The 21,770-nt window shown below is 32.4% G+C and overlaps 1 protein-coding gene across 1 annotated transcript; it reads left to right on the forward strand.

The window, feature by feature from the left end:
- The first annotated feature begins 577 nt into the window (after window positions 1–577).
- Window positions 578–20,262, forward strand: LOC132735920 (protein bicaudal C homolog 1-A-like). Its single transcript, XM_060722958.1, has 2 exons — window positions 578–801; window positions 20,114–20,262. The coding sequence occupies exons 1-2, from the start codon at window positions 621–623 to the stop codon at window positions 20,245–20,247; spliced, it is 315 nt and encodes a 104-aa protein (XP_060578941.1). The 5' UTR covers window positions 578–620; the 3' UTR covers window positions 20,248–20,262.
- The last annotated feature ends 1,508 nt before the right edge of the window (window positions 20,263–21,770 follow it).

A 21,770-nucleotide genomic window follows, 5' to 3' on the forward strand; every position in this document is an offset into this window, starting at 1 on the left:
CTATTTATGTGCATTTATATGGCTTAAATATAGACCATATATGTCAAACAGAAAAGGAAGAAAAATAATTTGTCATGATATTGCGGCACAAATCATCATGTGAAATCCATGCTGTATGTTAGTACTGAAACCTCATCAATTTAATTGTTTGTGTCTATATTAATATATAAGGATTTATACTTTCTCATTAAGCATACAGTTATGTATCAAATTAGAACAAAACTTTATTCATATTTAAACGTCATCATATAACTCTGAAACTATTTTTTTTTTTTTTTTTTTTTTTTTTTTTTTTTTTTTTTTTTTTTTTTTTTTCCCCTTTTTTTTTTTTAGTTGTCTTGTCTAGATGGGTCTAGCATTAACAGTTACTAATAAAGTAACGTATTTAAGAATATTTTCTAAAAATCAGTGTCTTGAGCCAGTTATTTTACAGATCGATATGCAATTTTCGTAAGACGTTTACAATATATGTTTACAATATATGTCATTCATATTCAACGTTCTATCATTAGTGTTGATTTTCAATAAAATCAAATTTTGACAGATCAAATATGCGTTGAAACGCCCCCTACACGCTAATTGGAACATAAGCCTCGCTTCAGACTGACAACAAGTATGCAATGGCTGACAGCCTTACAAGTCGCCGAGAGGAAATGAAAGACTCGGCTTCTTTAAGTGAAATTGGATCTGACAAAGGGGACAATTCTCAGGAAAATAAAAATGAGGTTTTTGAAAATGATTTGGGATATATCGAAGAAAGATTTCGTGTTGACAGAAAGAAATTGGAACAAATGCTTCAAGGTTTGTCTTTGACTATTTCAGTGTTACTGATATAAATAGCACAGATAACTTTAGTGCCATTCAGTAGTTATTTGTTAATATTTAAATGGCATATTTGTTTTAATAGATTGATTGAAATATTGAAAAGTCACTGTCACACAAATAAGATTTCTCTTTATTGCATAGATTGGCCAAAGTAAAATAAAAATAGAAGTTGACAGGTTCTACACCAAATCAGTGCTAAATCAGTTAATAACTTTAATTGGTTCCTAGTTCATAAGCAAATCTCTAAATGAGTGTTAAAAATGTCTTTGTGTTTTTCATTTAAAATTTATAAATTATTATTAAAGTTATGTGGGGACTTGCAACAAGAAAATAAACATTTTCAACATCCACAGTTAATCAGTTAATAGTGGAACATATTATGTAAACATTATTTAATAATCTAATTGGGTGGGTAAATTTTTTTTTATAAGACTCATATAAAAATGTAATAAATACAAAAAATTAAATGTTAAGTAATAGGATGTTTCTGGATTTCTTAAATTTTTAGTAAGGATTTTGCCACTTTTAATTTTTTAACATTTTAAAATTACCAGTTTAAAAGAAATATTTTTTAAAATACTATTTTTTTAAAAAAATGTACAAAGTATCACTTTTTTGCAAAACCTTTGGGGTTTTCAGTTGCCTTTTTTAATTAAAATATTTTTTAAAAAAAATTTCATTCTTTTTTTTCATATTTTTTAAAATTTTACATTTTTATTAAAGGAGTATTGGAAAATAGTATTTTTTAATTTTTTAATAACCCGCTGGGAAATTTACATAAAAAGTTTACCCCCGCTTTTAATTTGAAACAGGGTAACTAGTACATTTATAGAAAAAAAAAAACTAAAAATAAAAGTAACTTTTGGTTTCCCTTTAGGGGCCAAAAATAAAAATTTTTTTACTAAAATACTGAATTTAATTTCTTTGGGAGTTTGTTTTGATTTTAAAAAAAATTTTAAAAAAAAATTTCATGTTTTTATTCAATATTTATAAATTAAAATAATATTTCATGGGCACTTGACAAAATAATAATGACTAAGTAACTACAAGAAAGAGGACTATAAAAAATCAAAGCAAAAGCAATGAAAGCAATGCCAAATTAAAAAAACACAATGTTACAATTGGTTTACTTCAAAAGCACTCCTTTTAACACTTTTAGTTACAAAAAAACTAACTGTTTAAGTAATCTGATAAAGTTAAAATTCAGAGCATAATACCCTAAAGAAAACCAAACTATAACTGTACAATTATTTAACTAATGTATCACAGAGCTGACTTTGTATGTGAAAATTTTATTCAACAAATTTTGTTTTTAAAATTCAATGTACTAATTTTTATAATAGGTGATTGATGGACCCATAAAGAGTGTTTCACTTACATTGAAACTACTTCCCATACAAAGTGTTTACTAATAAACATGTATGCATCTAACATCTTTAGAATTAAAACTATAAATGTTATCATACAGTACATATATGTACCTATTCCCTTTAAGCACCAGTTATAATGATAATGAAAAGTTTTGCTGAAAACTCTTTCAATTTATTCAAAGGCTTTATAGATTGATATCAGTTGTGGTTAAAACTTGGATCTTTCCGGCTCATCCCTTCCCTAGTCTACTTAGATCAACTAAATTGTGGTAAAATTGAAAATTTAATGAGCAGTCAGGTTTATCTGTAATACGACATGAAATTTTTTTAATCTTATTTATTATAGAATCTAATGATAACTCCTACAATGTATTGTTACAAACCCTGTTTAGAAAAAGCGGTTGGCTGGTGGCTTTAATCAGAGCATTTGTTAGTCCTTCTGTCTTTTCACCCTCCAATAGCATTTGCGAAAATTCTATAAAATTAATGCGCAGTTTTTCACCCTTTTTTGGAAAAAACTTCGCTTGTTAATCCCCCCCCCCCCCCATATTTAAAGTAAAGGTCCCTTCCTTCTGCATGTACCTGATCGTCAAAGAAATCCCTTAGTCCCTTGTCATATCATATTAAATAGAGATTCTCATAACATATTAAATTAAAATCCATTTTTTAATAATTAAACATAGAAAATGGTCAGTCAGTCAGGAGAAAGTTAACACTGTGAAGTTTGGTTGCGTTCATAATATAAAAATTATATATAATATTTAAATAAACAGAACTGGTTTGAAAGGAAAGTAAGGCAATGTTAGCAAATAATGATTTAATCAATTAAGTTTAACCTTTTTTTATTACAATTTTCCCCTTCCATACTCTTTTCCTTCCATACTTGCTTTCCCACTGACACTTAATAACAATCCCTTAGCAATATGGGTTACCTGAAATTTAGAAAATCTATTAAATTCTGGCCAGAATTTCACCTATGGAGACACCATAGATAAAAAATACGTTGAACTATTGTAACAGCTATTTAATATTGTTTACTTCCTCTGTGAAATTGATTTATGATCATGATTATAAAGGTCTTGAACTGTTTTAAATTCGATCTTAACCCTTACCCTGGTTAAACAGAAAGTGATTTGACTTAGCCACTAGAATAGATAACATGCCAGGTTGCATGTCCATACACAGTTGACAGACCATCTTCAAATTTTCTGCTTAATAATTCTGACATCATAATTGACAATGGAAAGTTTTAATAATTTAAATTGGACAAGTTTATTTAAGAAATTCAGCAGGAAGGGTTAAACATAATAAACATGTATATATCTGGACTCTTGCTTTCTTTAACTTTCTTTAATAATCATTTTGAAAAATCTACAACTTGCAAAATGATAATCATTTTGAGAACGCTATCCAGCTAGCTTAAGGAACATCGGTGGTTCTACACAGGTCCGTTTGTGACTTAAATAATGTACAGAGGGGCACTTGAAGTCTTTCTCCACCAGTCGCCATATGACCTATACTGTGTTGGTGCAATGTTAAGCCCAATAAAAAATATATGTAATTGACCAAATTTTTAGCCAATGGGAGTCAAAAAGGAAAATTTCTGTTATCCTGAATTTACCATGTATTTTGATATATTTTTTGTAACCATTTAGTTCACATTCATAATTGTAACAAGAAATGTTGGTTAATGGAAAGGTTTATGTTTTTTTATTAAAATTGTGCAAATTCCCTTTGATGTTTGTGTAAGGGCTTTCAACTTTTTATTAAGTGTATTGAGATAAGCCAAACACTTTCTGCCATGTGTTTGATTATGGCTTTCTGGGTCAGGCAAATACTGTTAAACTACTATTTACATCAAATGATCTGTACTTCATATTGAATTTCACTTTCTTGTGGAATTTTTTTTGCCAAAATAATAAAGTTTAATAAAAATCTATGAAAAATGTTTGAACAAAATCAACTTTAATCAAATAAGTAATGAATTATTCATAATCAAAATGTTTGTTAATTTGAAAATTATTCAGTTGGCATTTTATTGATTGAATTTTAATGTAATAACAGTTAACATGAAGTAGTTTTCCATAACTATTGAAGATTTAATTGAAAAAAAAAAAATTCTGGAGAAGATAAGTTAGGTCAGCTTTTTAGTTTGCTTGGCAGACATTTTTTACACTGCGGTCTGACAGATGATTGGTCAATGGTTGGAGAGGGCTCTGGACACCAGATGGCATTAGTTAAAATGTGGGCATAACTGTTAACCTAAAATTACTCAAGATTTAGCTCTTTTTTTAAAACTTCTTTAAATGGATAATCCTTTGTTGTTTTGGTAGAACCTAATCTTCTTAAATACCAGCAAGTTTAAATTTTTTGCTGAGTCACTGTCAGAGGTCAATGGAAGTGTGGAAGTTATACACTGTAACAGCATTATAATCTGTGATAATGGTACTCATATGAGCACTTGATTCCCTCACAGATTGGGCTTTCTGTGTGGTATAATATATCCACATACCATGTGCCATACTGTCTCAGTCAGTTCTGCCAGTTAATGTTCTGTGTGTGCATTGGTGTACTACTATAATGTTAGGGGTCAAAGCTTGCTGCAGGTGCAGGCAGGTCTGCTTGCTCTATTTCTACCTACTTGTTTCACACTGTAATCAGTATTATATGTCTTTTCTTGGTGATAATCTCTTGAAAGAGAGGCTAAAATCTACTAATTTTAATTTAATGTTTTGTTAACTATATTTGACAAAATATTTTTGTTGCCAGTATGCTTTTGCAAATATTTTGTTGTTGTAGGATCTGTCATGTGCTCTTTTTTTTTTTAATTCATTGTATTTATATACACTATTTTGATATCACTGACTATTACAATGATTGCTCTTAATCCCCCCCTCCCCCCTTACCATCCTCATTTGACCCTACTTGCAAAGTCACCCTGTGTACATTTGTAAATGTCATTAATTTGCATGCTAGCCCGTCAAAATGCATAATTTTTAAGAATGTTGCTTTGCCTTGACTTGTTGATCTTTGTCCATAAACCTGCAGGAAGTGAAAGCTGACCAGTAGCTTTTGCCTTCAATATACTGCCAGGTCAGCCTTCACATAGATCTGGAATCTGACCCGAGGCTCTATACTGTTGGAAGCTCAATTTTTGTATTTTAATCACTGAAATCCTTTAAATTTTAATATAGGCTGTTCCAAATTCAAAAGCAGGGCAAAATCCATTACATAAATTCAGTAGGTTAAAGGTTAAGCCTGGACTTATTTAGTGAATGATTTTATTTTAGCTATGGTTATTTTTGTTGAAATACATGTATTCTTTGAAAGTGTTTTCAGAAAAGAATATGTTTGATCTTGGAACCAAAATATCACCAGTCCATACAGTAGTTTCTTTAATAGTTATATAATGACTGTTATTGTAATTCCTGGTGCCAAGCACCTGTATTTTACCAGTAAAATTTTATCCCAAATGACAATATTTACTGTAAGTGAAATACGTTATAATATACTGTTTATTTACTGAAGTAATGTTTTGTAATAATTCTTAATGTTAAGTGACTGGAGTGTGTATTTTTTTAACTGTGCCACTTATGCAACTCTTAAAACATTTTTCTGAAGGAGCAGTGGGGGATTTTTAAAAAAAAATCCCACAATAATCAAATGCCTTTTCAGTATATGGTTTAACTATTGACATGTTAATCGACAGTTTGTTTACATTGTATATTTGGTATTCGTATTCAATCATTAGTCACTTAAGGTAAAAGAAAGTTTAACTTTTGAGTGACAAATTACCAGATCATATTCTCTATTTATTAACATGTAGAATATGTATCAAAACATTATGACTCATGTTTCATTTGCTTTCAATAATTTCCGATTTGAATTTATTAAGATAAGTTATTTCAATATGAAAGAATTTAACACAAGAGTGTCAGTGTTTAAGTGATAGGGTACTTATGGTTTAAGCTAACATTTGAATAAGTTTATCACAGAAAGCTCCTTGAAATTCAGCTCACCTCTGTCTTAGATTTTCATTCCTTACTTTTTAAGTATTGATCACTTTTTTTTTTCACGGGATAAATTATTTTGTCAGTTAAGGTGAAATCCTGATAAAAGGTAGCGTAGACTGCCAGCTCAACATGCTGCAAGCATGTACTTGTAAATTGTCATTAAAAAAAGTAAAAAATCAAACATTGGGATTTATATGTTTGTCAAGTTAACAGAAAATTGCTTAAGCGATGATCTTCTAGCTTTTTTTTCTGCTTTTTGGCAGTAATCTTTTAGTCCCATGTTCGTGCTCCTATTTAATGATTTATTCTTAAATTGTTTGGACCTAGAATATTAATCACAATATACCACAAGTCAATATACAGAAGTTTAGTACTTTGTCTGAATCAGTGATTTTGTTACTTTTTTTTTCTGAACAGCCAAGATTTTTTTCTATATAAATTAATAAAGAAATAGAAAACAACAGTGTAATAGACTTACTGCAGAATTAAGAAAATTTCAGTGCTTTTTCCAGACAATCTGGCGGGTACAAACAAACTTGAATAGTTACAGCTTTAAAAATAAGCGCAACAGGTTAGACCAGTAGTGCACCATGAACTATAAGGGTAAAAGTTTGTTTGTACCTGGAGTGGGAAAGGAATAAGCTTGGAAAAACCCACATTTGCCAAGTTTCGGAAAACATCTGTTGTTTACAGTTGGACTCTCAAAAAAAGGTTGTTTTACTTTATAATTTATAAATAGGGACTTGAAATGATGGCCTTTAATGTGACAGGTTTACGAGAAAGATTCTTTATAAGGTGGTGCCTTTTAACACAGATTTGAATTTTTTTCACAAACTTTCATAAAGAAAAGTCAAGTTTCTCCTTACAAGATATTTTGCTCACATTTTTTCAGTATTGTTGATTATCAATAGCATACATGTATTTGATAGTGAAGATATTTTACAAGTTAATGACACCTCGATTTTTTTTGTCATATTAACTTAAGACTTGTGAAGTTTTGTCCTACTTAAAAAGATTGTTTTTATGAGATAACATTTAAGTCTTCTGTCATATTCTAAGCTAGCCCTTTCTGTACATTTATGTGATCTCCAAAACTAGTGTATGAGCGCACTTACGAAGAATTCTGTGTTTCTTTAAAAAGTAGAATTGTTGCAGTGACCAATTTTAGTGGTGTGTTATTAGAATTTGTGTGTTTTAAAGTTTAAGTCAAAATAAACATGAAATTTTTTTTAAGGCTTAACAGGATAAGAATGTTTTTATAAAGTCACTCTGATTTCTTTTATAACATTTGAATGAAAAATTTCCTTTATTTAATTGAAATGAGAACTTATCTACATTGAGGAAATTTGAAAAGAAAATTTAATTTTGAAAACATTTATTTAAATGCTGATATTTATTACCCATATTAAGTGCTGTTATAATATTTAAATTTTAGATCTGATTAAAGTTTGGTACAAACAATTTTGGTTAAAATCTGTCCTAGCTAACCCAGTAATTAGTGACCCAATAGATTAAGCCACAATTAAAAGGTAGATAAGCCTGTAAGCAAATTGTCAATTTGGCGTCTTAGTGTATTAAATGTATACAAAATTTACAATATCACAAGATCGTATCTTTTGTGTAAAAAATTTCCAAAACGTTGTCTTTGTTTGTACCTAAAATTAAGCTTGGTCCAATTTTTGAAAATGACGTAAGAAATGGAATGTTTTAAGTAGGTATAGCTATGAAAATGCTATTGTTTTATGACCTGACGAAAGTTTATTTTTAGACTGAATTTCTAAAATATCTTAAGTAATAATAAGTAACATGGTAAAACTGCGTTCCTCGGTAAAAATCATGTCAATTTTGTTTATATTGAATGTCATTTTTACTACAGCTTGCTTTGAAATCAATAAATGTAAAACTGTATTAATATTGTATTAAGACATTTCTTTTCTTTAACTGACATGTTTGTTATTTGACACCTGCTTTCATTATGGTTTGTCACTTTGAAAGTTCAGTGTGTACCCCCATAGTTCAATGAGATCCCCTAAGTGTAGATATTGTTGCACTTAAAGTATCAATTAACCCAAAGTGTAGCAATAAAATTTTTTGAAGGCAAAAGAATTGAACCCATATGTTCTTGTAAACTATTTAGAGATTTGATGAATGTATTGGCACAGTCTGACATGTTGAATATTGAATGATTTATTCTTGTTTTTAAAAGATTTTCAATTGGCAATAGGTATCTGAGCTCAATCTAATAAATAGGAGTTTCAAGTAGACATAATGTGCTGATATAACAAGATAGTATTCAAGATGCCAAAAAGGGATGAAGAAATGGAAAATAGGAAAATATTGAAAAGAAGTCAGGAGTGTGCAGAACATTATCCTTTGAATGTGCCTCCATAAAAGTTCCAGAACTAGCCATTCATAATACCCATATTATCTATCATGACCAGTGGTTACACCCATGTTATTAAGCCTAAATGAATACTCCACTGTAAAATACCCGAACCAGTACTAAGCCTGATTGAATGTTCCACCAGTCCAGCCATTAAACCCATGCTATTTTTAGACATGTCTCTTAGAAGGGTTAAACACATTATGAGGGTAGCAGTGGCATAGTGTCTGTCTCTCAGTCCAGGAAATGAGGGTTTGAGCTACACTGGGGTCAAACTATATATTTCCTCATGACAGCAATACTGTTTTCTTCCAGGAAGAGGATTTGATTGAGAGTGGTTGAAGTAATCTGGTGCAAAATTTCAGATCATACGCTCACTCCGTTTTTCAAGAATGACTATTTTCATTGTAAGGCCAAAAAAAAAAATTGTTTGTTTAGGGTAACCTTCCCAAAATTGCTAGGTAGGGTAGGTAGGGATTTTTTTTGATTTTTTATATTTTTTTTTTTCAAAATATGTCGTAAGTTCAGAGTGTTTTCTTGCACATGGCAGTCTTTCCTACACTACTGACATTGCCTTACTTTGTATTATCATATTTTATCATATAAACAATAATTCTGATTAAAATCTGCATAGCTTTAATGCCATTTAATGTTATTTCAATATTGAATAAAGACAATACATGTATACCCAAACATGTGTTAATTTTGATGTTTGTTTGCTACAGGCACTACTTTAAAGTTTGACTCTAATCTGAACAGCAAACAGTGCAGATTCTCATCAGCTTGCATGGTTGCAATTCTGCTGATCTGAGTCTACATTGGTTGCATGGTAGGAGTTAAGCACAATAAAAGAGCTAAAATGACATGCTGTGATCTGGCTTTCAAAGTTTTAGTTAAAAAATCTAGACTTATTCTGTTTTTCACTATTTCATATTCGTGCATTAAATACTGCACATTTCATTGATTAACAATTGTAGAGCTGACATCTTGAAGCTCTTACAGCATAACAAAGTTTATATTTTGACACTATGGTACAATTTAACAAAATCTATAATTTTGAATTGCACTTTTGATACACTGGTTCACATAAAAAGTGCAAACACTTCTATTTGTAAAATGACACCCTTGTCAATCAAATACTGTTTATTTTCTATCAGATACATGTATGTCAACATATCAAAGACAATAGCCAAGCTTTTTGTTGAATTGGCATTTTGTCGATGTCATTCAAAGTGTCGTCTAATAGTATCCATGGCCCATCTGAAAAAAAGCAAAGACTAGATCTCAATAACACATGGAAAATGGGATACATTTGTGACGGTATGAAACAAAATGATGCACAGTACAGAGTCAGACTCCAAGTCTGGCTAAAAATTTGTTTCAGTATGCAAAAGAGGATGAAAATTATACTGGAAAAGCTTTGCAGGTCTCCAGAATAGCTATGTACATATGACCTGTGGCTATACTTTATACTCAAGTGCACTTGATTTTCAGTGGGACTAGGGTCTCATTTGCCTCTAACTACTGTCTGAACTTGAACTGGTTTAATTAATTGTAACACTTTCAATTTTCCAATGAAGCTGAAATGTGTAACTTCAGTGTTTTTTTCCACCCTTTTCATTTTAATGTTACTGTATTAATATTCATTATGAAGTGTGGCACAGGACATATCAAAACAGCTTTTCAAATTTTTAAATATTAAAAGCAATAAAAAAAGTGGCATTGATTTTACCTAAAATGTGTTTAACCTTGTTATTTATGCAATAAAATATCAATATAGATCTACTAAAAAAATCACTGACGGGTATGCAACATCCGAGTACGAAAATTATGGGTATGTTCGTTCTCGGTGTCAAAATTTTCCACCGGCAGGTAGTATCGTCGGGTTTTCGCATGAAATCAATGCAATATATATTTTTCTATCAAAACTGTCTATGAACAGATCCTTATTTTCACGTAAATTACCACAGTAAAGTCAGAAATCACCCAGGTCCGAAAGATGAGACCGTCATGACATGTACATTGTAGCCTGGTATTTACGCATGAAATACTACATCAACAAAGAGATCAAACGGGTCGAACACACATGCAAACAACTGGATTTTACATACTTTTAAATGGTTTTATCCTCCACGAGTGGCACTAAGTCCTATGTGCCTGTATTCTAAGAAAAATTATACATGTATAAGAAATTCCCTAATCGGAAGTGTTATCCCGCAACACGTGCGTGGTTCCCCGTTCCGCTCTGTGTCAATGTATGTAAAACGGAAGCAGGAGAATACTTCCGGTAGGAATTCCCTTCTAAAAATATCGTCTACATGTAGAATTTTTGTTTCCGATAGCGTGATATTCATTGGACTGCAATACAGCACGAGCCAATCAAAACACGTATAACTAAAAATGACCGATCTAAATCGTCTGAGAGTTTTACGACAGCGTCTCAAGCTTTCAATTCTCATTTATCCGCCCTTTGAAACTCTCTATTCGCTAATGAATATTTTTTTTTTCAGAAACAGAAAAAATAGTTAGGGTCGGCACATTTTTATAGGTAGGGTCGGGTTACCCGAAACAGACATATTTTTTTTTTAGGCCTAAGCAATATCCCGAAATTGAAAAGCATTGCATCACTTTTCCCTCAAATCGAGTTAAGAATAACACAAAAATATGATTTTCAGATTATTTCTGAGTATATTTCTACATTATCTTTTGCATATAATTCTGTTTTAAATTCCTCAGCTGAATCTTTGCAAGAAATTCTAATTTTGTGTTTTTATGGTTTTGGACCTCAGTGGAGTTCCTTTAACAAGCTTGGTGTGACATGAAACCAAGTCTTTAAGTTGAAAAATTAAAATTATAATGTTAAGGAAATGCCTAGATTGTTTTTAATGATTATAATGAGGGTTTAAGGTGTAATGGAAAAGATATATGTGACCTCCCACGAGGATCCTGGACCCATGGGAACATTCTGAAGATCTAGGGAGTCCTTAAAAAACCTATATCATAGAGTACAAGATAGCTGACTGTTGTCTTTAATATAGTCAGCTTTAATGACTCAGATTTATGAAGTAATAAGAAATATCTCTAACAATAATGACCAAAAAAATTAAAAAGGGTATCTAATGTATTTGAAGTAACTTAAGTTTTATCATGTAGGTTGTCAATATTTCACTTGACATGAATATCTGTTAAATTATTTAGTTTTTGTTAATAATAAAAGTCATTGTAATAAGATGAGATACCTTGGACTGTACTAAGGGGCAATCTTTAACCCCCTCAACTTGACTGCCACTTCACCTTGAGATCGATGACTCAATCCTGCAATATCAAGTACTCTTAAGCCGTTTTAAATAAGGAAATGCAAGTGGGGTGAGTTTTATAGTAGATGAAAATACATGACTCCCTGGGAGATGTTTCATTAGCTCTTAGAGGTCTTTATATAAGGATGTTATAGTCACTTGAATTTATTATGGTGTGTATGCATATGATAATTATGATAACTTTCTGAAACTGTTTTCAAATATGAAAAATAGAATCTAAGAATTATGATTAAATAATGCATTTGAAATCAATAAATCCTGTTCAATTATTAAGTCAACTTCAAATTACATAAAATCAGAGAGTTGCTCAAGGACAATAAAGGAGGAACTGTTTCTTGGCCTTGTTGTTAGATAATGGCACAAAGAATCAAACATTTCTTGTCAGGGTTTTTCTTTGTAGATTTTACAGTGAAAGCAGAATGTACTTAGACCAATACAGCCTTGACATAATCCTACAGACATTACAATATGATATTTATCACTGGAATCAGAATATGTTATTTGTCATTTTCTATCTACCTCTGCCACCTGCAGTTACTTCCATCCCTGAGAATGTCTGTGTAATGTTTAGATCTATATTATCTATTAGAAAACTTAGTATATGTCGATTATGTAAAATATCTTTTATTATTAATAGTCATCTGAAGTCTTTGAATATCTTTCTCAATTATAATATATTTGCATGATAGTATTAATATGTATAGAGTAATTCGGTTTATTGAAATAATAAATGTTTGCATGATTGTAGGTACATATTTTTGCTGCAACTGTTTCTTGTTCTAGATTAAATAAGTTAACTTCCTATGATATGCTTGATACTTTTGTTTTTCAATTTTTATCTATAGTGTAGAGATAAAGTGCCTAAAATATCGTTATCTTGAATCATTTTATAATATTATCTTATTTCAAGTTAGAAACAATGTATGAGATCAATTTATTCTTAATGTAATGTTTTCATTAAGTCATCACGTAATACTGAACAGTTTATGCGCATTATAGCTTCACACGTGTTCAGAAATAAAAGTGTTATATGGCATAATGTTTCGCAATCTGAAAATGTATCAATTGTAGCCAAAGGAAAACTCATGAAATGGCAATGCTGTCATATATGTATTAAATATATTGCTTAGAGTTTATAAATGTGCTTTAAAGATGATATATGAATTAGTTTCTATGTAATTACAGTCTTGATGAATGATGTCTTCATGTATTATATTTTACTATTAAACCAATTTAAATGAATAAGTGATCATGCAACTATTAGTTCAGATTTTTAAGAGTTTACCGTTAACTTACATTGTAAATGAATAGACATAAAAATGTTTTATTTGTTCCCTTTCTTACATTATTTATTTACTTAATCTATTAGCATTTTAATGTATAGTGATGAAATAGAAGTAGTAGAGCAAGAATAAAATTTAAATTTTGTATAAATGATAAAAAAAAGAGAAAATTTAATGTTGACTAGTATATTGATTTGTTTATAGATTCAGATTTTATATATGGGATAAAAAAGAGCATATTGACATAATTATGTAAACAACTTATTTAAAAATATACAGCTGACCTAAAATATTGATTTTCTTCAGTCAAACACTGACCTGGCAAAGAAAAAAACCTGTTGTAGTAGAATTCAAAAGATGTATTGATAATTCACGCAGAACCGTCAAAATGTTTGTTTGTGAGGGTAATGAATGAGTTTTCAATGGTTAGGATATGTAAAGGGTTTAATCCCCGATTTGCCTTCATAATAATCCAGGAGATCAGTTAATCTAATCTACAGTATTGTAAGCTACTTAATCTGTTATATTGTGAACAATGGGGAGGTGGATAGGGTGGGGAACCTGGGTTAAAGACAAGATAAGTCATTGAATGGGCGATCTAAAGCTTTGTGCTTCTTATAGAATACATGTGTCACAGTTTTTTTTCGGTACAAGACAAATCTTTATTTTTATCTCTTAAGAATGAATACTTTAAGGCTTATGCTATTCTGTAAGATATTTTTTTGTCATATAAATAGACTAAGTTTTAGTTCAATGGAAAAGAATATGTAGCTTTTGGTTTTTTAAAAAGAATTTATAACAGTTTCAAAATATGCATGAAGCCTTTATATTTTTAGCTCGACTTTTCGATAAGAATAAGTAGAGCTATTGTAGTCACCCGAGCGTCGGCGTCGGCGTTGGTGTCCGCGTCGGCGTAACCACTTATGTTAAAGTTTTTGTAATAGTTCAAATATTTTCAAAGTCCATTGACATATGGCTTTGAAACTTGGCACACTTGTTCACCATCATGACCCCAACCTGTAGACAGGAGGAGGTAACTGTATCAAGCATTTTGACAGAATTATGCCCCTTTTTTGACTTAGAATTTACGTTAAAGTTTTTGTAATAGTTCAAATATTTTCAAAGTCCATTGACATATGGCTTTGAAACTTTGCACACTTGTTCACCATCATGACCCCAACCTGTAGACAGGAGGAGGTAACTGTATCAAGCATTTTGACAGAATTATGCCCCTTTTTCGACTTAGAATTTACGTTAAAGTTTTTGTAATAGTTCAAATATTTTCAAAGTCCATTGACATATGGCTTTGAAACTTGGCACACTTGTTCACCATCATGACCCCAACCTGTAGACAGGAGGAGGTAACTGTTTCAAGCATTTTGACAGAATAATTCCCCTTTTTCGACTTAGAATTTACGTTAAAGTTTTTGTAATAGTTCAAATATTTTCAAAGTCCATTGACATATGGCTTTGAAACTTGGCACACTTGTTCACCATCATGACCCCAACCTGTAGACAGGAGGAGGTAACTGTATCAAGCATTTTGACAGAATTATGCCCCTTTTTCGACTTAGAATTTACGTTAAAGTTTTTGTAATAGTTCAAATATTTTCAAAGTCCATTGACATATGGCTTTGAAACTTTGAACACTTGTTCACCATCATGACCCCAACCTGTAAACAGGAGGAGGTAACTGTATCAAGCATTTTGACAGAATTATGCCCCTTTTTCGACTTAGAATTTACGTTAAAGTTTTTGTAATAGTTCAAATATTTTCAAAGTCCATTGACATATGGCTTTGAAACTTTGCACACTTGTTCACCATCATTACCCCAACCTGTAAACAGGAGGAGGTAATTGTATCAAGCATTTTTTTTTACTATCAAGCACTAAGAATAGTCGAGCGTTGCTGTCCTACCGACAGCTCTTGTTAACTTGTATCAGTGACAGCAATTTTCATTATTCTGACTTGATAACGGAAGTTTTGAAGTTGCAATTAATTAAAAAAAAAGTAACAAAAAGTAAAATCAGTGTAACTGTTAACTAGGTTTTTACGTCCATGCACTGATATGTATCAGGGTATACCAGATAAATGTTTATGTAACAGTTTACAGTATAATGTTCATAGGTTTGAAATCTGAGAATCATTGTGATCTGGTAGTTTGCTGCTGAGAAATTATTCAGTGTGCACATGTTGCACGTGAAGCTATGCTTTAAGCATTTTTTTGTACATCTGCTGAGTCACACATGTGCAGAAATCTGTATCAGCCATATGAAGAGAAACAATTAATAAGACCAGGCAGAATGCTCACTATGCACTAAAAGTAGGCATCAAAAATATATTTTTAAAGTCACTTGTCCTGCAAGATGAGTAGCTTCTAAATTCAATGATCAGGCAACATTTTTCTACTTGTCCTGCATTGAGTTCTACTCGTAATCATGAGTGGACGAGTGGAATTTTCTATCTATTGAAATGTTAAGTTAACTGAGGTATTTGCGCTGCACAGCTTTAAGCTGCAGTCTCACTTACCCCTGGCAGAGCGCAGGACCACCCTGGTAAGTTACTGAGATAATCCCGGACAATCCGGGATGAAATTATTGTTGGGGTCACACTTACCCCGGCAGCACTACGGTAACTCACAACTTACCACCCAGGATGCACTCCAGACCATCAAGGCAGAGCCCAGGTGAAGCTACGGTTGACGCCGGTGCTTCCCTGGTCGTTTCAGGATGACACCGGCAGAGCCTTGGTTGACACAAACAGAGCCCTGGCAAAGTCCAGGACAATCCCAGCAGAGCTATGGCAAAACCCAGGACAATCCCGGCAGTGCCCTGGAAGAACCCCAGTGGAAAAATGATAATGGTGATTTAATATAATATCTGTTGTTCCAGTAGAGTAATTGAATAATCCTTATGCAAGACTGGACAGAAGGAAAATGGGGAAGGGTTTTAATACAAACAAGTGAAATCATCGCAAATTGTTGTGATTCTTTTGAAATGAACCGGGCTTTGCCGGGGTTCTACCGGGATCAACTATGGCTCCATCATCATCCTCCAGGACTCTGCCAGCATCCTCCTGGGCTCTGCCGGCATTCACCGGGGCTCTGCTGACAGTTGCCGGGGCTCTACCATAGCTCTACGGGCTATTTCATACCCCGGATCTTCCCCAGTTTGTGCTGGCAGAGCAACGGTGATTCCCCGGTGTAACCCTTGTGGTTCCCAGCAGAGCTAAGGATGAAACCATGGTTTGAATCTTGTCAAGGAGTTTATGTACAATGTACTGTCATATAAACAACATTATGCATGCATGGCAACTAAATTACAGGAGTGAAAAATATCTTTCCTTATCTAGAAGAATTGGAAGATCAATTTTTGTTTTGTCATATTTGTAGCAATTAAAGCTTGCCTCATGAAAAAGAATGAAATATTTCAATGGTCCTGTGAAAGGTTAACAGCTTGCTTTACAGTGGATGCAAAACATGCAATAGGTCAGAGTTTAATTTGAGTCATGTTTTTGCACTTCCTACTTTAAATTTCATCATTATAATATGTAACAGCATTGGCTTATCTTCATTTTATATGTTTCTAAGCTTAGTTACTGAATCTTCCAATGTTTTTTTTCCTGAGAGTTATCTTGAATGTAGGATTATATAATTGGTACCAGTGATTCTGTGGTTTCTTATGGTTTCTACTTCTTGTGAAGCTTGTGTTGTGTGTGTTTTTTTGTGTGGTTAGCAATGTAAGTGCAACATTATTCATGATCTTTTATTGGTTATAGCCTGGAACTGACACAAATCTGAAGGACTGTTTCTAGAATCAGATACATCTGAATATCATGTGAAACTATATGATATCATAATTTTTATTTGACATACATATTTTTTTTATTTCTTTGAATTTCCTGTTGATAGTATAGTGAATGTGGTTATGTGATAGTTTAGTTAATCACCACAGGGGCTGCTTTGGTGTTTTGTTTACTTTACCCAGAATAATAAATTTATTAAAAATTTTTTAATTTTTTTTAAGGGAAGGGTTTCCAAATAGGGCCCCAATCCAGTGGGGTAAGTTTGGGGTCAATTTTTTTAACTTTTGACTAGAAAATTTGTTTATAACAAGCTTCAAAAACAGTCATCCCCCTCAATGCCCCCTATATAAAATATAGAGCCAGACCAAAAGGGGAAATCATGCCCCCTCAATCCCACTATATACAATTTAGACCCCAGGCCAGCAAGGGGAAATCATTCCCATAATGCCACTAAAAAAAACCAATATAAAAGCCAGGCCAGCAAGTGCAATTTGTCCATAAATTGCCACTATATAAAAATTTTTAAGAACCGGGCCCCAGAAAGGGTGAATCATGTCCCTTTTAAAATCCCAAACCATTAAATATAGAGCCAGGCCAGCAAGTGCAATCATGTCCCATCAATACCACCATAATACAATATAGAGCCAGGCCAGCAAGTGCAATCATGTCCCATCAATACCACCATATACAATATAGAGCCAGGCCAGCAAGTGCAATCATGTCCCATCAATGCCACTATATACAATATAGAACCAGGCCAGCAAGTGCAATCATGTCCCATCAATACCACCATATACAATATAGAGCCAGGCCAGCAAGTGCAATCATGTCCCATCAATGCCACTATATACAATATAGAGCCAGACCAGCAAGGGCAATCATGTCCCATCAATGCCACTATATACAATATAGAGCCAGGCCAGCAAGGGCAATCATGTCCCATCTATACCACCATATACAATATAGAGCCAGGCCAGCAAGGGCAATCATGTCCCATCAATGCCACTATATACAATATAGAGCCAGGCCAGCAAGGGCAATCATGTCCCATCAATGCCACTATATACAATATAGAGCCAGGCCAGCAAGTGCAATCATGTCCCATCAATGCCACTATATACAATATAGAGCCAGGCCAGCAAGTGCAATCATGTCCCATCAATACCACCATATACAATATAGAGCCAGGCCAGCAAGTGCAATCATGTCCCATCAATGCCACTATATACATATAGAACCAGGCCAGCAAGGGCAATCATGTCCCATCTATACCACCATATACAATATAGAGCCAGACCAGCAAGGGCAATCATGTCCCATCTATACCACCATATACAATATAGAGCCAGGCCAGCAAGGGCAATCATGTCCCATCTATACCACCATATACAATATAGAGCCAGGCCAGCAAGGGCAATCATGTCCCATCAATGCCACTATATACAATATAGAGCCAGGCCAGCAAGGGCAATCATGTCCCATCTATACCACCATATACAATATAAGAGCCAGGCCAGCAAGGGCAATCATGTCCCATCAATGCCTCTATATACAATATAGAGCCAGGCCAGCAAGTGCAATCATGTCCCATCTATACCACCATATACAATATAGAACCAGGCCAGCAAGGGCATTCATGCCTCATAAATGGACATTGTGCAGCATTATTTATACCATTTTAATATCAAAATTTCTCATATTAATAACAGGTAGTTCATACAAAAATAACAGGGAGTTCCAAATTCAGAGCAGGACAAGTCCATTATAATCATTAACCTGTTGGTAGTTACAGATACTACCCCATGTTACCAGTGCAGACCATGATCAGCTGTGTTGGGTCTGCATTCAGGCAACCTATTCAGTCAGTACATTATAATATGTACTGGTAACTTCGAAATATTCCACTAAAAAGATGAATTATAAAATTGGAGAAGTCCATTTAAGATATTTTAAACTTGGTAAGAGTTGAAAAACCTGGATAATGATTAAAAATAACCCCTTTATATTTGTTAGAAAATTTCTTTTAAGGCTTTTGAAATATATGCTAAATTTCAAACAATAATATACAAATTTTCCTCATTTCTTAATGACTTACATAGCATTTATACAGATTTTGCCAATTAACATTTTGTATGGCACAATTGCACAGTGATTGACATTTCCGGTATTATTTTAAGTAAACACATTTAAAATGTGTGTTTAATAGTATAAAAAAAATGTGGAAAAAGTGGAAAAGATACTATTTTCTCATTTTATTGTAAAACACCCCAGTGTGTTAATTATGCTATAATTCTTGTTAAGACTATTGTATACATTTTTACCAGATTGTTTCACAGAGCAGTTGTTACAAACAATAAATCTAAGGAAGTGGGTTTTTATATTTATGAGGTGATTATTAGGTTTAAACAATTAAGTTCATGTGCTGAGAGATATATTGGTTAACAGTAGGAACAGATTGGAGCATCACGGTTCTATTATGGAGAAAATTGGTTATTTGTGAACAGAGATTAATGTATTTTATTTGCTAAGAAGTTTATCCTATATTCTGTAAAACCAAATGCTTAAATTCTACAATCATTGGCATGTACAACTTAGTCAAATAGTAAATGTTTCTGAAACTGTTGTATGAAAGTCCATAGCTGTTGAACATTTTATTTGCTTTTTTTTTACTACATTTACCCTTAATACATTTAAATATCTTAAATGGACTTGTCCATTTTTCGATCATGAAAAAACTATTAATCATTTTGAGGGAATTGCTCAAAATAAAGTCTGATTGAATTATAGGGAACAGTTAAGACCATAAACTGACAGTGCAATTAAGTGCCAATTGATCTTGGTCTGCACTGGTTGCATGAGCAGAATCTTTTGACACCAGCAGGTTTAATAAGGTTAAATAAGGTTTAATTCTTTAAAAAAGTTAACAAAGTTTTAAGATACAATTTACCTCTGTAACTTTTAAAGTCAGGATGCTCAAAACATTCTTGAAGACATGAAATCGTTTCATATATTTTGTTACTCTGGAGCGGCAACTAATGCAGAAACTATAATAAAAGTTAATAGGATAAACATATCTCCTAACCTAATGGTTATAAAAATTTTGTTTTATTATTTCAGGAAATTGGGAACGTAGGGATGAAGCAGCAGAAGATTTTTTCCAACGGGTAAATTATTATTATCATTATCTTCTTATAGTTTTAATAGAAAGTTTATTATTTCATCATAAAAAAAGCTCATGGAACCTTTGCTGAAGTTTGCTTGGAATAAATGTAGTAAATGCAAAACTGAAATGAAAATCTTTTATTTCTTTTCATAATGATGTAACATTAATCACAAATTAAATCAAAAGTACTAAAAACAAGCAAAATTGTGTATATATCAGGAAGCTTAATGAAAATAAACGTAATATAATCTTCGATATTGATTTTCATGAACAGTAACAGTTACTGTTTGACTGAGCCATTACTAAGCCTTTGAGGGTAGCGACCATAAACCTATGCTGCAAATATAGAATCAGCTCGGTCAACTTATCTATCAGTCTTACAAGATGCTTTATTGATGGTTGTTATACGTTTAAACATAATATTATGTAGACTAAAATCTTTAAACTGATCAGCATCAAACTTTTCCAAATTGTAAGCAGGGCAAATCATTTAACCCTGCTGAAGCCAAAAGTGATTAGCCTTTGCGACAAGTATATAAGCTAAAACCAGGCCAGCCTGAACATCATCTGAAATGTAGTATGACAAGTCTAGGCTCTAATTTGTTAGTACCTAAACCTTTGTAATCTTTAAATTGAAACCACTTGTTCTTTGAGTTTGAAAAGACAGTTCCAAATGTAAAGTATAGGGTATCCATTACAAGCAGGGTTAAAGTTTACTAAGTGTATAAAACAAGCATTGTATCTGATGCTTAAAATAATATTTTATAAGTAAGTAATCAAATCTGCTTTGATTTCATTTCCATTAACATTTTCAGATAATTCATATCTCCCTTTGATGTTTTGCTGCAATATGAATCATTATAACAAATATGAAGTAAGAAAAAGTTACCTATAACTGATATATTTCGTGCAATTACACTTTCACACTACAAAGTGGTTTATTAAATAATTGGCAGCCATCATATTTTTTCATCTTTTAAATTTGTCTGCCAGGCTGTTGTAATGAAGGTGGATGTATTTTACAATTGTTTTGGTGCCTGTAAAAGTAATTACCAACTGTTGTTTAGTTGTTTGTAATAGATGAAATTTCTGCCAATCCTCTCTGCCAGTCAGCTGTGAGCATTAAAAGTACACAGGTATAAAAGAAACAAAATGTACAATGAAAAGTGAAATCTACTTAATATATATTAATAACAACAAATGTTATTTAAAGGAGATCACAGAAATCTTGGTATAAATCATGCAATGAAATTGTGTGACTCAGCTTATTGCAAAGTTTAATTAGTGAAATGGCCCCTTGTCATTAGGGCAACACCATATAACCACATGATTGATTTGGGACAATTGTTAGTAGGGCAACACCATATAACCACATGATTAATTTGGGCCAATTGTCATTAGGGCAACACCATATAACCACATGATTGATTTGGGCCAATTGTCATTAGGGCAACACCATATAACCACATGATTGATTTGGGCCAATTGTCAGTAGGGCAACACCATATAACCACATGATTGATTTGGGCCCATGCATTGTCAGTAGGGCAACACCTTATATCCACATCATTGATTTTGGCCCATTGTTATAAGTGCAACACCTTATAACAA

Source organism: Ruditapes philippinarum, unplaced genomic scaffold (assembly GCF_026571515.1).
Source record: "Ruditapes philippinarum isolate M1 unplaced genomic scaffold, ASM2657151v2 ctg2298_1_1_1_1, whole genome shotgun sequence".
Taxonomy (NCBI): domain Eukaryota; kingdom Metazoa; phylum Mollusca; class Bivalvia; order Venerida; family Veneridae; genus Ruditapes; species Ruditapes philippinarum.

Excerpts from the sequence above, each read along its gene's own strand:
- LOC132735920 (XM_060722958.1), top strand. The coding sequence starts at position 621 with ATGGCTGACAGCCTTACAAGTCGCCGAGAGGAAATGAAAGACTCGGCT. Across the intron at positions 802-20,113 it reads ATTGGAACAAATGCTTCAAG|GAAATTGGGAACGTAGGGAT; the intron begins GTTTGTCTTTGA and ends TTATTATTTCAG.